Source organism: Agrilus planipennis, unplaced genomic scaffold, assembly GCF_000699045.2.
Source record: "Agrilus planipennis isolate EAB-ADULT unplaced genomic scaffold, Apla_2.0 scaffold13, whole genome shotgun sequence".
NCBI classification, from domain to species: Eukaryota; Metazoa; Arthropoda; class Insecta; order Coleoptera; family Buprestidae; genus Agrilus; species Agrilus planipennis.
In genome coordinates, this window is record NW_020439040.1 from 2,303,598 (window position 1) to 2,319,175 (window position 15,578).

General features: G+C 29.4%; 2 protein-coding genes across 2 annotated transcripts; one reads left to right on the forward strand and one right to left on the reverse strand.

Annotated features, from left to right (window-relative positions):
* Positions 1-23: 23 nt before the first annotated feature.
* LOC108744279 (poly [ADP-ribose] polymerase) lies at positions 24-4,436 on the reverse strand. The gene is made up of 12 exons (XM_018479975.2): positions 4,114-4,436; positions 3,558-4,054; positions 3,296-3,497; positions 2,939-3,240; positions 2,569-2,884; positions 2,238-2,497; positions 1,843-2,183; positions 1,590-1,780; positions 1,239-1,528; positions 960-1,173; positions 693-874; positions 24-617 (listed from the first exon to the last, which is right to left on the reverse strand). Exons 1-12 carry the CDS (start codon positions 4,222-4,224, stop codon positions 545-547), a joined length of 2,979 nt encoding a protein of 992 aa, XP_018335477.1. The 5' UTR covers positions 4,225-4,436; the 3' UTR covers positions 24-544.
* A 133-nt stretch (positions 4,437-4,569) lies between these two features.
* LOC112905083 (ubiquitin-related modifier 1) lies at positions 4,570-5,344 on the forward strand. The gene is made up of 5 exons (XM_025976756.1): positions 4,570-4,687; positions 4,744-4,814; positions 4,867-4,948; positions 5,002-5,050; positions 5,102-5,344. Exons 1-5 carry the CDS (start codon positions 4,656-4,658, stop codon positions 5,168-5,170), a joined length of 303 nt encoding a protein of 100 aa, XP_025832541.1. The 5' UTR covers positions 4,570-4,655; the 3' UTR covers positions 5,171-5,344.
* Positions 5,345-15,578: the final 10,234 nt, after the last annotated feature.

Genomic DNA, 15,578 nt, shown 5'->3' on the forward strand with positions numbered 1-15,578 from the left:
TTACAACAAAAATAACCAAAAAATGATTTGCGAACATTTATTGAATACAAGGAAAAAAAGAGTGAACAAAAATTGCTAAACATATATATAACTAACACTAATTAGAAATAAAAGTAAGCGGTAGAATGATTGATTACGTTTTTTTAATATAAGTTTATGTGTCAAATGACCTGAAAACTAACAATCTCCTCTCTGGTAATCAAGTGTAATGCTTAAAATATTAACAAATATAATTGTTATTATGGCAAATTGTAACATAATAGGGCCTTATAAAAAGGCAAGACATACAGACAAAATTCGAAATACAATTAAAAAGTTCTATCTCTTGGAATGAAAGCTTTTAAATGCAGATCTAAAGTAACAGACGTTTTACTCTCACAGCCCCTCTATTTCTAAACAACCATCAAAGTATTTTGATGAAAAATGCAATAAAAAAATACAATTCTTAACTTTTAACATTTCAAAACTTAAAACCTACATTATTATTGTAGTGTATTATAACCATTCGTAACGATAAAAAAATATGCGATGAGAAAATGCTTGTCTAGTACTTAAACTTGAAATTGGTTCGGACCAAATACCGGGTGTATACCTGAGCGGGGTCGTAGACGATATATCTAAAATTCATATTAAGGAAAAGAATATAACAGATACAAAAACATATATGATAGAAAATGTTATGTAAAGGATACTCGTTATACAATAACGACGAAGAAAAGTCGTTTCTAGTAATAGGTTTTCCCACGGGTACTTCTACGTCTTCGTGTAACTTCGTGTGTTCACTAGGATCGGGATAAGTCTTCCCAACACCCTTACAACTATGTTTTCCTTTAGGAAGCTTTTCAATATATTTTGCAGTTGTCCTTTCGTACATCTAATAAAAAACAAAATAAGAATTATTTACTGCAAGAATATTAATTTTACTGAGAAATAATTGATTAAACATTTAATTTTTATACCTCTCCAAGAGCGACTTCGCACAACAACAAGAGACCTGCACTGTTGGTAGATGAGGCGCAACAATAATTTGCAGATTTAGAGACCATGTCTGCAAAATATATACCCTTGCCAAACATATAACCAGTAGATGGGGCTTCGGGGGGCGCTATACGCAGGCCTTGACATAAAATCCCACCGTAATTCGTAGTTCTAGAACCGTGCCACAGTAGCTTTCTGTAGACAAAAATAATCAGTAAACAAAAATAATACAACAGCATGAGTTGTTGATATGAGTCTACCTGTTATGTAAACTCTTGTACTTCTTATAACGTTCTTCTTCACCATATCGCACAACCGCAAACACTTCGTGAATTTCCAATTCGTAGTTGGTATGAGTTGGGGCATGGGTCTTTTTAACATATTCTTCAATCACTTTGAACTCCACACTTTCGCGGTCCAAAACGTGGATATCGGCCTTAAGCTGAGCGTACTGTGCGTCTGCAGGATTTCCACCCTTTTCGTTACTCTCCTTCATTAAATTATAAGCTATCTCCATTTCCATCAGAGCTTCCAACATCTCGATCTTTTTCTATATGAAACAATAAAAAAGAAGACTAACTTTGTAATTTTGAAAAAGTTTTTCTGCTCACTTTGATGTCTTCCAGGTCATCGATTAAAGGTGGATTATCCACTCCAAAATTATGGGGTACAAGTGTGTAAAAGCGATTACAAGCGTCAATAATTTTGTCCCGATTATCCTTATTGCTACCATTTGAAACAAAAGATTGCAATTCAGTTAATACACTGTAAGCTTTTTGAAGTTGTTTTTTGCTCAGTTTACCTGGTAAGATATACATATATACGCATAATTATACGAAAAATTTTTAGAAACTAAAAACTTACCCAAGGGCATTTTCTCCATATCTAACTCAAATTCGAGCATAACTTTCTTCATATTTCCCAAGTCGAAGATTAGGTGCATTAGATCTTCCACTGGTTTTGGTAGAGACGATGGTACGTTTGATGTTTTTTGTAATACCTCGTCATCGCCATAGTCCACGTCAATGGGATACATTTTTCCGGGCACCTTTTCGAAATCGTCACGGGTTTCCCAATCGTTACCAGTCTTCTCCTCATACAAGTTACAAAAATGGTTCTTGGCTTCATGTAAACTCGACATTGGTTCTACTTTTGAACTACCAATTATTGTTCCTATACGACCCCACGATCGAAACACCCAATACCTAGAAACAACATCGCATTGTAATCTATCATAACACAAAAACAGAAGACGTTACTTGTTTTTGTTGTCGGCCTCTAAAAGTTGTAGCTTGTAGAAGCTGTTCTTCCCTGATTGTATATCTGTTTTCCCAAGAATAACTGTGTATTTGTCTTTTCCGTGGACGTAGACATGTGCCTGATCTTCCAAATTTGAATCAGGATCAACTGTGGTGCCCCCTTTTAATTGTAGTTTCACTTTACTGGGTACAGACTTAGTGTACATACTACCCGACTTGGATTTCGTAAGCAATTCGTCTTGTGGCAGTCGTTTACTAGGCTTGAATGTAAAAGATTCATTTTAAGATGGAAAAACGACAAATAATGTGCCTATTTCAGTAAATAACTCACGTCAGAGCCCCAATTACAGATGCTTTTTTTCAGAACTAGTTCGGGGATTTTGCCGGTATTACTTTTAGCCTCCTCCAAAAAATCTTCAGAGACGACTTGGATATCGGCGTCTTGAGCCTGATTTATGCGCGACGATTCTTTGGCAACCTCCTCAGGGGTCGATATCACGGCCATTACGGTTTTGGAAATTTTTGTGACAACTTTTCCCCCCAATAGCGTTATAGACTTCTTGAGATCGTCTTTATTTTTCGAGAGATTTCCCAGCAATACGAATTCCATGTTGTAAAGAGGAGGCTTCTCCCTTGACACTTTAGGCCTTTAAATTTCAAAAATAAATACGTAACTCGATTTTAGTAACTTAAATACTTACAGATGATCACCCTCTTTCTCATCCTTTTTGACAATGGTACTAGAGGCCGGTAAGCCCTCTTTAACTGCTCTATCCATTTTCTTATACTTGTATTTTTTTAAAAATGAGTATTCCTTTTTAAGATTATTAGGGATAACACATTTTTTGCGTTTGGGGATTTTTACAAAATTAGTGCATTTAGCCCACTCTGTAAGATCTCCAGTGCAGATGTAACCATATTTGTGGAAGATAAGCTGTCCCTTGCATTTTTCACATGGCAATAGAGCCCCAAACGTCATTAAATCGCTAACACGATCAAGTATCTGATAATTAAATAATATCTATTATTAGTAAAAAAAAAATAATAGTTAAATTTACCACATCAAGCCCTGCAGGTACTTCCTGATCATTTTCGTCTAGGATGTCTATAAGTTCTTGTTTGGAAAGAGCACTTAAATTGTCACGAAATTTGTATAATATTTTATTCTGCTCTTTCATTTCCTTTTCATTGGAGTTATCAACTGTATCTTCCTCTTTTTTAACTTTTTTGGCATCTGGTTCATCTTCTTGTTTTATGGGCCTATTACATTATAGAAATGCAATAGCAGTTATCATATTAAAAGGAACTGAAATGACTTACGGTATCTCTTTTTTTGCCACAGTTTGATCTTCCTTATTCAGCGTTTTAAAACCAGGTAATTTGTCTGCCCCTTCAAAATACTGTAGCTCTGACCGTAGTTTAGCAAAGCATGTAAGATGATGCCACATATCTTGTCCACCATATTTCATTCCAACTTCTGTTTCATAATCTTTCTTAGATATCCTTACCTCTCCTTTCATAATCTTTTGCTCGCAGCCCCTGCATGTGGCCCTACTAGACTTGGAGTACTCAATTTTAAAATCCGCTAAAGCTGCTTTAATTGCTGCAGCCTCTTTCTTATCGCGTTTTTTTCCCTTTTTAGGAAGAGGTACAACTGCTGTGGCAACATCAGTAATTTGTTCTTTTATTTTTTCCTGATCTTCCCAACGTAAACTTTCAAAGTATGCAATGTCATCAACAGATTTTGGCCTTTGTTTCTTACCAAAAAAGCATTTCATGTGATACCAAAAAGGAACTTTACCATCAAACATTGCCGACTGTAATATTGCATTAATTAACAAAAAACAAAGTAAGATAACCATAGGAAATCAATTACCTGCACCATTCTGGCTATTCGTAATGAACCTTGGCCAATATTGCTCTTGCAGCCCTTGCAACTGGCTCTACCGCTTTTTGCATATTCTGCACGAAACGGTAACTCTTCCATTATTGCTGTGAACTTCAAACTTACACTATATCACGGATTACGAACACCTACTGATTAATTTTTTTATTGATGATGAATAAGTATTTCAACATACAATCTAAGTAGAAATTAAACATTTGCTTTTCAAGTAGCGGGAAACGTAGGCGCGTTACTTTTGCTTGCTTGTATTGTGTTTAATAATATTGTAATATATTATAGGTTAAGTTAATATCGTACATCTATGTTATGCATAGATCATAGATAAATATTATGTTACCTTACATCTATAGTAGCGCTATGTGCCCCATAAATGCAAATAGTGAATGTGAATTCAATATTGTGAGTTCAATGGTGTGAATATTTATGGTTGTGAATTTTATAGGTCAATGGAATTTTATAACCTTTATAGGCTCATAACCTTAACTATTTAAATAAGAAAATGATGAAGAAATATGAATTCATTACAAGTAAATGTTGAATTCGGGTTAGTAATTAGTTAATTCCAGTTATTTATAGTGGTTATTATTTCTTTTTTTTTAGAGGGGGAGCTGAACTTCTGTTTGATAATAAAAAGACCGTTACAATTAGCCTTCCTGAAAAGAAGGAGAAATGTAAATATTTGCAATTTGTAATTATAAAGTTTTAAAAAACTCTTATTTTTAGGGACAATTGAGCACTTATTAATTTGGATAAAAGATAATCTTCTTAAAGAAAGACAGGAAATGTTCCTACAGGGTAATTCTGTGTAAGTCAATCGCATATAAACTTATTGCTTGTTTAATTTTAAAATTATTGCAGTCGTCCTGGTATTTTAGTGTTGGTTAATGATACTGATTGGGAATTAATGGTAATATTACCATATTTAATAATGGTCCACAGCTAAAATTTTTTTTTGCAGAATACAATAAACTATATTATTCAACCAAATGACAGAATTCTTTTTATATCAACATTACATGGAGGATAAATAAGATTAAAAAAAATTGTTTTATAAACTTATTTAAATGGCATTTTTTTTCAGTAACAAAATCAAATCACTTTTTATTTGCTTGAAGTTTGTTTTTACAGAATGTTATTATTTATTGTATTACTATTACAGTGAATTTTTCAATACTATTTGTTTTTAAACAGTAAATTTCAATATCCTGTCTAATTTTCGTCTATGGGCATATTATTAACCAACTTTCAGTACCTATTGACTAATATTTCCTATTATTATCATTTTGTTAGTTAATATTTTCAAATATTAACTCAATTTCTGTTATTAGAATATTTTGTTTAATCTATCTTCCCTCACAGTGACTTATTTTTGTTTCGAATTTTAAATTACCCTATTTGTTTGTAATTTGTAATTTTCGTGAGAATACCTATAATTTCTTTTATATGTAGTTTCTAAAAAGAAAATGAAAGAAATTTTTATTTAGCTCCTTTAGAAAAGAAGAACTTTTTTTCTTTTTTTACTTCAATTCATATTCAATATATAAAATAGTNTTAATTTTTATTATTTATATATAACAAATAACAATATCACATAATTTTTTTGTTGATTTAATTTTTATCGTTAATTTCTGCTGTAAATACAATTATCTGAATCAAATAAAAATCAATAAAGTCAAACAAATTTAAGAAAAACAATTTATCAAAATTTTTAAACAAAAGGAGAAAAGTATGGAATATTTGCTAATTATATAATTGATCAAGCGAAACAACTTAAAAAATCCTATTATTAAAAACAACTGAATTATTTAATTCTTATGTAATTTATTTCTTGTTACCCTCTTGCTGCATTTCTTTGTATGTGAACGTTTTAAGATAGTCCCTTTTAAAGAAATAGAAATCAAAACAGGGAAAAATAGAAACATGTAGAAGTTATTTGTAATTACTTTTAATTACTAAAACAACATGGTAATAGTGTAAATGAGAAATTCATAAGCCTTTAAAAAAAAAGCAATTATAACTTCCAAAACGAATGTTCTTGGTCCGATTAAAAACTATAAAATTATTAAATTCATAAACCAAATATAAGTCATTTCATAAGCTTTAACATTCTCACAACATAAAAAATATTAAGATTTTTTTTCCTTTTAGTATAAAGAAACTTATACGTATAAAGCTTTATAACAGCTGATAAAGTCCTTAGAATATTAAATAAATTAACCTGCAAAAAGAAATTAATGAATTGGATTAACAATTATCAATTTATAAATCAATAACGTTTACTTTTGGCAAATATGCTAAAATGCTCTTATTTATATAATTTTCAACTTTAAAATGAGTGTTTTGGGTTGCCTATCTTAACATTCAGTTTCAGTGAATAAATTTAATATTGATCCATCGTCAGAGGTGACCTTTCATTCGTTCGACAGGACCGGACTAAAAACTTTTGTGAGATACACAAGTAATATTTTATAGGTACCTAATTTAAATAAGTTGGGCATTTTAAATTATCATACAAAAATGTTTAGGTGAATGTTTTAAATGAATATCACAAGATTTTTAATGTTTGCACATGTCTGTTTTAGCAATTAATCTTTTAGAAACTCGACGAAAATTCATCATGAAATACATATAGGTATCCATAGTTTTAAATAATGTATAATTAACTTTTTTCCTATTCAGTTTTTGATGATAAAAGTTACAGATGTTATAATTCTCATTTCTTTCTGTTTGAATATAATGGTCGAAATACTTTTCTGAATCCGTGCCTGCTGTAATAGTTGTTTGTCGTTTAATCCTTATTGCGGTTGCGGGTAAAGGAGACAATTGTGATAACGATCTGCTATTTATTTCGTAATATACTGGAAAACTTATTTTCGTGTTGTTTCTTGAGATTTTGTTTNTTTTTATCGTTAATTTCTGCTGTAAATACAATTATCTGAATCAAATAAAAATCAATAAAGTCAAACAAATTTAAGAAAAACAATTTATCAAAATTTTTAAACAAAAGGAGAAAAGTATGGAATATTTGCTAATTATATAATTGATCAAGCGAAACAACTTAAAAAATCCTATTATTAAAAACAACTGAATTATTTAATTCTTATGTAATTTATTTCTTGTTACCCTCTTGCTGCATTTCTTTGTATGTGAACGTTTTAAGATAGTCCCTTTTAAAGAAATAGAAATCAAAACAGGGAAAAATAGAAACATGTAGAAGTTATTTGTAATTACTTTTAATTACTAAAACAACATGGTAATAGTGTAAATGAGAAATTCATAAGCCTTTAAAAAAAAAGCAATTATAACTTCCAAAACGAATGTTCTTGGTCCGATTAAAAACTATAAAATTATTAAATTCATAAACCAAATATAAGTCATTTCATAAGCTTTAACATTCTCACAAGATAGTCCCTTTTAAAGAAATAGAAATCAAAACAGGGAAAAATAGAAACATGTAGAAGTTATTTGTAATTACTTTTAATTACTAAAACAACATGGTAATAGTGTAAATGAGAAATTCATAAGCCTTTAAAAAAAAAGCAATTATAACTTCCAAAACGAATGTTCTTGGTCCGATTAAAAACTATAAAATTATTAAATTCATAAACCAAATATAAGTCATTTCATAAGCTTTAACATTCTCACAACATAAAAAATATTAAGATTTTTTTTCCTTTTAGTATAAAGAAACTTATACGTATAAAGCTTTATAACAGCTGATAAAGTCCTTAGAATATTAAATAAATTAACCTGCAAAAAGAAATTAATGAATTGGATTAACAATTATCAATTTATAAATCAATAACGTTTACTTTTGGCAAATATGCTAAAATGCTCTTATTTATATAATTTTCAACTTTAAAATGAGTGTTTTGGGTTGCCTATCTTAACATTCAGTTTCAGTGAATAAATTTAATATTGATCCATCGTCAGAGGTGACCTTTCATTCGTTCGACAGGACCGGACTAAAAACTTTTGTGAGATACACAAGTAATATTTTATAGGTACCTAATTTAAATAAGTTGGGCATTTTAAATTATCATACAAAAATGTTTAGGTGAATGTTTTAAATGAATATCACAAGATTTTTAATGTTTGCACATGTCTGTTTTAGCAATTAATCTTTTAGAAACTCGACGAAAATTCATCATGAAATACATATAGGTATCCATAGTTTTAAATAATGTATAATTAACTTTTTTCCTATTCAGTTTTTGATGATAAAAGTTACAGATGTTATAATTCTCATTTCTTTCTGTTTGAATATAATGGTCGAAATACTTTTCTGAATCCGTGCCTGCTGTAATAGTTGTTTGTCGTTTAATCCTTATTGCGGTTGCGGGTAAAGGAGACAATTGTGATAACGATCTGCTATTTATTTCGTAATATACTGGAAAACTTATTTTCGTGTTGTTTCTTGAGATTTTGTTTGGAATGATTCACGTACTGTATAACGTTTTAAAAATACTCTACAAAAATAATATTATAAATGCCAGAAGAAATATTAGGTCAAAAATAAAATAAAATGAAAATATATGTAGAAATAGATATTTGAACATTTACAAATTGCAATGATAAGTACAATTAATAAATTGATTAGGTATTTATTAAAATAGCAATTAATTAAATTTGCTATCATTTAGTATGCAGTATTTCCAAAGGAAAAACCGAATGCTTATAAGATCACTTGTGCGTCTGTCGTCGGCCTGCCACGGCTGATTTTTCGAAATCAAAAATTTTACTTTTTTTATTGCATATTTAGTGGAATAGGCTTATGGAGAATATTTCAAAGAGAACATTTTCAAATTATAGCTTCTGGAACAACCTTAAGTGCTTAATATCATTTTCTTGAGGTGTATCGCCCTATTCTGGAAATTTGACTATGATGATGATAATCTATAAACTTTCGGCTTTTTAAAAATGCCAAAACGGCAATATTTTTTTCATTATTTATACACTTAAATTTCCAAGTGGTTAATACTAAATATTAATGTGACAATTCATTCTTAATTTTTAACCCGGGTTCGACTCAGGGCGAGGGTGTGACAACAGCAACAATTTTTCCTCATTAATTTGAGGTAATTTATAAAGAAAAACTTGAGTGGTATTCTGGGTAAAACATTTATTTCTATATTAATATTTTCTACAACTTTCGTCAACTATAGTTGACCTCTTCAGACAATCTATTATTTTTCTAATTTTTATTTTTAAGGCAACTACTCAACTCCGTTGTAAGTTGCCATTTTTCGAGTGATTGTCTTAAAATAAATGTTAGAACAATAATAGATTGAAGAAGTCAACTATAATTGACGAAAGCATGCACAAGATATTATCACATTTCGATTCATACAAAAACAGCCCATTAATTTTCAAAAACAAATTTTTAATCGCTTTTTTTTTCAAAAGGAGTAAAATGTCTTGTTTCTCGATCGACCGTTCAAGCATACGACTGTTAAAGAGAGCAAGTATTCGGAAAGTGGAAGATAGAAAATTGCACTCGAACAAAAGCTAAAAGTATTCTTAACAGTAAAAAAGATTTATTACATTTAAAAAAATATAAAAATCGACTACAACCAGTTAGATAATGGTATGGCATTCAAACAATGATACAGCTTTCAACTTTGGTTCGTTAATTTCCGAAATTAGCCCCTTAATATCACAAAATAGCCAAACTAATTCATTCTCTTCAATTCAATTCAAACTTTAAAATGTTTCAATTCATACAAGAACAACCACATTAATTTTCAAAGCATTTTTTTAATAGCTTTTTATATTAAAAACGAGCATTATTTCTTGTTCTCTCGGTCTATCTCTCAATCCACCTATGTCACCAAAAATAAGCAACACAGAGACACCCCTACCCCCACCACTTGGTGCTTACTCAATACTTGAAGGGCCCCTTATGTATAGGTAAATTGTTCAGAAAATTGTTATATATTTTCTGATAGAAAACTCTATAGTTTCCACCATACAACTACAGTTGACGAAAGCTTGCAGTAAAAAATTTACATAGAAATAAATGTTATACGCAGATTACCACTCAAGTTTTTCTTTATTCGATTTCTTGGGTAAGATTTTTGTACTCTTATTCTTGAGGTAATTTATAGTGGATAAAAGAGTTTTATATTCAATTTTTAGTAATTGTAATTTAATAATTTTCAGTAATTTAGTAAGTAATAATTTTAGTCTGGCAGCCCAATCTGTTATTAAATTTGTTCTTTATGGATGTGGTAATTGTCAGTATTTGTGTTGTGATTGCGCAGACACCTTTCTATTCACGCCCTGTACATGTTTATAACTTTGAAGACATTTTTGGCTACGGCGCAGGCTCGCCAAATGATGTAAACGATAACTTTTTATTAGTTGTCTGTTGTTCTAGGTTTTTACCAACATTAGAGAATGTTATACCGTGTGATACGGTAAACGAGTGTTGCAATTTTTCTTGTGTATACATTTTATTTAGTATTGGACATTTAGAAATGACTAGAATATTAACATTTGGATTTATGATGCTTTCGTTAAGGTAAATTATTTTATACTTTTGAGTTATATTTAACTATAAAAATGCAAATATATTAATGCTATTTTAAATAATTTACATATAANATTAAAATATTTGAATACAAATATGTACTTAGCTTGTGATTTTCTATCGGAAAATATATTTGCATTATTATAATAATTATAACAATTTTCTGAACAATTTACCTATACATAAGGGGCCATTCAAGTATTGGATAAGCATCAAGGGGATGGGGGTGGAAGGTGTCTTTGCGTTGTTTATTTTTGATGACATAGGGGGTTGAGAGGTCTAAATGATGATTGCGTCAGCAATATTTATTTACTTTTCTGATTTTTCTGCAAAATATACCAAGTAGATTCTGATTGTGGCAAGCACGTTCACGAATTCTCTAAAATAATTTTTTAAATGTAATAAATCTCTTTTTGCTGCTAAGAATAGTTTTAGCTTTTGTTCGAGCGCAATTTTCTTTCTTCCATTTTCCGAATACTTGCTCTCTTTACCAGTCGACCGGAAGAACAAGACATTTTACTCGTTCTGATATAAAAAGCGATTAAAAATTTGTTTTGAAAATTAATGGGTTGTTTTTTTATGAACTGAAATGTTTTAAATTTTGAATTACAAAGAGAATGGATTAGCTTGTCTGTTCTGTAATATGTAGGGGTTAATTTCGGAAATTAACGAACCAAAGCTGAAAGCTCTTTCATTGTTGTAGCCTATTTTTAATATTTTTTAAATAAATGAAAGTTTTTTTGCAGTTATGAGTAGTATTAGTCTTATTTTGAACGTAATTTTCTGTCTTCTCTTTTCCGAATACTTGCTCTCTTTAACAGTCTGTGCTTGAGCGGTCGACCAAGAGATCAAGACATTGTGCTCGTTTTTAATATAAAATGGTATTAAAAATTAATAGGTTATTTTCGTATGAATTGAAATTTTTTAAAGTTTGAATTACAAAGAGAATGAAGTAGTTTGTCTAATGTCGGAAATTGACGAGCCAAATTTGAAAGGTCTTTCATTGTTTGAAAGCTATATCATTATCAAGGTGGTTGTAGCCTATCTCTAATTTTTCTGAATATAGTAAAGCTCTTGATTTGTTGTTAAGAGTCACTTAGCTTTCTTTCGAGTTTTTTGATTTTCCTAATACTTGCTCTCGTTAACATTTGTATGGTACCATTGAAGTATTATGTAAGCGCCAAAGAGGGTGGTGTTTTTCCTGCAGACTTAAGTACGAGCCAACNAGAGAATGGATCAGTTTGTCTATTCTGTAATATGTAGAGACTAATTTCGGAAATTAACAAACCAAAGCTGAAAGCTCTTTCATTGTTGTAGCCTATTTCTAATATTTTTTAAATAAATGAAAGCTTTTTTGCAGTTATGAGTAGTATTAGTCTTATTTTGAACGTAATTTTCTGTCTTCTCTTTTCCGAATACTTGCTCTCTTTAACAGTCTGTGCTCGAGCGGTCGACCAAGAGATCAAGACATTGTGCTCGTTTTTAATATAAAATGGTATTAAAAATTAATAGGTTATTTTCGTATGAATTGAAATATTTTAAAGTTTGAATTACAGAGAGAATGGATCAGTTTGTCTATTCTGTAATATGTAGACTAATTTCGGAAATTAACAAACCAAAATTGAAAGCTCTTGTTTGAAAGCTATACCGTTATCGAGGTGGTTGTAGCCTATTGCTAATAATTTGAATTGATGAGTTTTTTAGATATTGTAACTCCATTTTAATGTATGAAATAAATACACAAACACAAGTTACAAAGATGTTTATTGTACCACAATGTACATTTCGCCACACAGTGGCTTCTTCAGGTGGAAGAAGTAATACTCTTAAACTTAATTACACAACCCTTATATACGTAATTATTGTGTAGTGGTAGTCTAAACTAAAAATAACACTAAAAGCTACTAAACATTTAAAAGTGGAGAAACATTTGTATTTATTTGGTCATTAATAACTAATCCTAATCTATTTAAATTATTGACCTCTAGACTTTCTATTAAGTTTAATTTAAATCCTTTATTTTCAAGATGTAAAATTTTGTAATTTTCGTCAAAACTATGATTATTATCTTTCAAGTGTGAGATTTTTGTAACGGATAGCAAATGAATGTTTATTGCTTTTATTTGGTGCAGTTAAGTCCAGGAAATTTATTGATTTGTTTTCTTCTACTTCTAATGTGAATTTATTTTGGAGTGTATTTACATAAAAAAAGTTGAAAAATTGGGATAATTGTTTTTTTTTTTTAAAATAAAATACACTCCAAAATTAAATTCACATTAGAAGTAGAAGAGAACAAAGCAAATAAATTTCCTGGACTTAACTATAACAAATAAAAACAATAAACATTAATTTACTATCTGTCACAAAAAATCTCACATGGATACCATTATTCATTCAAAATCATTTCAGCCAATACCCTATAAATTGTCCTATTTTCATTCGTCCCTTCATAGATTGATCACGGTGCCAATGTCAACAGAGGATTACAATAAAGAATTAAATAGTATTTACCTTATCACTAAAAACAATGGTTACGACACTTCCAACTTACTCAATAAAAAATTAAACAGAAAAACTTTACATTTAGTATACCCTTATGTGGCTAATAAAAATTCTCGTTTTAATTCTCTTACTTACCTGGGTAATTTTTCAATAAAAATAGGAAGTTATTCATCTAAATTTACTCAACTCAACAATTTTATTCAAAACAAACAATAAGCTAGGAAAATATATAAAAAAACAACAAAGACATCACAAATAAAGACAACAATTCAGGAGTGTATAAACTTAATTGTGGTACTTGCGACAAATCATATGTAAGACAAACAGGTAGAAGTTTTAAACAACGCATTAAAGAACAGAGAAAAAGCTTTGATAATAACAACTACAATAAACATCATTGTAACATATTTTTGTGTTTTTATTTTCTACATTCTATTTTTTAAATAAAGGAAAGCTTCGTTCGAACGTAATTTTCTATACTCTCTTTTCCGAATACTTGCTCTAACAGTCTAAGCTTGAACGGTCGACCGAAACAACAGGACATTGTACTCGTTTTTAATATCAAAAGGTGTTAAAAGTTTATTTTGAAAATTAATAGAGTATTTTCGTATTAATTGAAATGTTTTAAAGTTTGAATTACAAAGAGAATGGATTAGCTTGTCTATTCTGTAATATGTAGGGGTTAATTTCGGAAATTAACGAGCCAAAGTTGATAGCTCTTTCATTGTTTGAATGTTATCCCATTATCGAGGTGGTTGTAGCCGATTTTTATATTTTTTAAATGTAATAAATCTCTTTTTGCTATTAAGAATAGTTTTAGCTTTTGTTCGAGCACAATTTTATATTTACCATTTTCCTTATTCTTGCTATTTAACAGTCGATTATGTTTATCTTCCTATGGCCTTTTATACTAATCAATAGTTAAAACCTTTTCATTGAAAACAGCAAAAAAAAGACTTGTTACTGAGTTAATATTAAAATAATTTTGTTTTTAGNAATGAAAGTTTTTTTGCAGTTATGAGTAGTATTAGCCTTAGTTCGAACGTAATTTTCTGTCTTCTTTTTTCCGAATACTTTCTCTCTTTAACAGTCGTATGCTTGAACGTTCCACCGAAAGAACAGGACATTTCACTCGTTTTGATATGAAAAGCAAATAAAAATTTGTTTTATAAATCAATAGGATATTTTTGTAAGAATTGAAATGTTTTAAAATTTCAATTACAAAGAGAATGAATCAGTTGATCTATTCTGTAATATGTAGGGACTAATTTCGGAATTTAACAAACCAATGTTTTTCATTGTTTTAATGCTATACTATTATGTAGGTAATTGTAGCCGATTTTTTTATTTTTTAAATGTAATAAATCTCTTTTTGCTGTTAACAATTGTTTTAGCTTTTGTTCGAGCGCAATTTTCTTTCTTCCATTTTCCGAATACTTGCTCTCTGTACTAGTCTACTTTATAAAAAGCTATTAAAAATTTGTTTTGAAGATTAATGGGCATACACTCCAAAATTAAATTCACATTAGAAGTAGAAGAGAACAAAGCAAATAAATTTCCTGGACTTAACTATAACAAATAAAAACAATAAACATTAATTTACTATCTGTCACAAAAAATCTCACATGGATACCATTATTCATTCAAAATCATTTCAGCCAATACCCTATAAATTGTCCTATTTTCATTCGTCCCTTCATAGATTGATCACGGTGCCAATGTCAACAGAGGATTACAATAAAGAATTAAATAGTATTTACCTTATCACTAAAAACAATGGTTACGACACTTCCAACTTACTCAATAAAAAATTAAACAGAAAAACTTTACATTTAGTATACCCTTATGTGGCTAATAAAAATTCTCGTTTTAATTCTCTTACTTACCTGGGTAATTTTTCAATAAAAATAGGAAGTTATTCATCTAAATTTACTCAACTCAACAATTTTATTCAAAACAAACAATAAGCTAGGAAAATATATAAAAAAACAACAAAGACATCACAAATAAAGACAACAATTCAGGAGTGTATAAACTTAATTGTGATACTTGCAACAAATTATATATAGGACAAACAGGTAGAAGTTTTAAAGAACGCATTAAAGAACACAAAAAAGCTTTGATAATAACAACTCAAATTCGACTTTTTGAAATATAATAATCATAGTTTTGACGACAATTACAAAATTTTACATCTTGAAAATAAAGGACTTAAATTAAACCTATCAGAAAGTCTAGAGATCAATAGATTAAATAGATTAGGATTACTTATTAATGATCAAATACTTTTAAATGTTTAGTAGCTTTAAGTGTTATTTTTAGTTTAGACCCCATTACAATAATTAAGTACGTAAGGGTTGTGTAATTAAGTTTAAGAGTATTACTTCTTCCACCTGAAGAA

Bases quoted from the DNA above. Each gene is read 5' to 3' on its own strand.
- LOC108744279 (XM_018479975.2), bottom strand. From the start codon at position 4,224: ATGGAAGAGTTACCGTTTCGTGCAGAATATGCAAAAAGCGGTAGAGCC. The intron at 2,885-2,938 runs GTAAGTATTTAA...TGAAATTTAAAG, and splicing joins GAGAAAGAGGGTGATCATCT to GCCTAAAGTGTCAAGGGAGA. The intron at 1,781-1,842 runs GTAAGTTTTTAG...ATATCTTACCAG, and splicing joins TATGGAGAAAATGCCCTTGG to GTAAACTGAGCAAAAAACAA.
- LOC112905083 (XM_025976756.1), top strand. From the start codon at position 4,656: ATGAATTCATTACAAGTAAATGTTGAATTCGG. The intron at 4,688-4,743 runs GTTAGTAATTAG...CTTTTTTTTTAG, and splicing joins CAAGTAAATGTTGAATTCGG to AGGGGGAGCTGAACTTCTGT. The intron at 4,815-4,866 runs GTAAATATTTGC...TCTTATTTTTAG, and splicing joins TCCTGAAAAGAAGGAGAAAT to GGACAATTGAGCACTTATTA.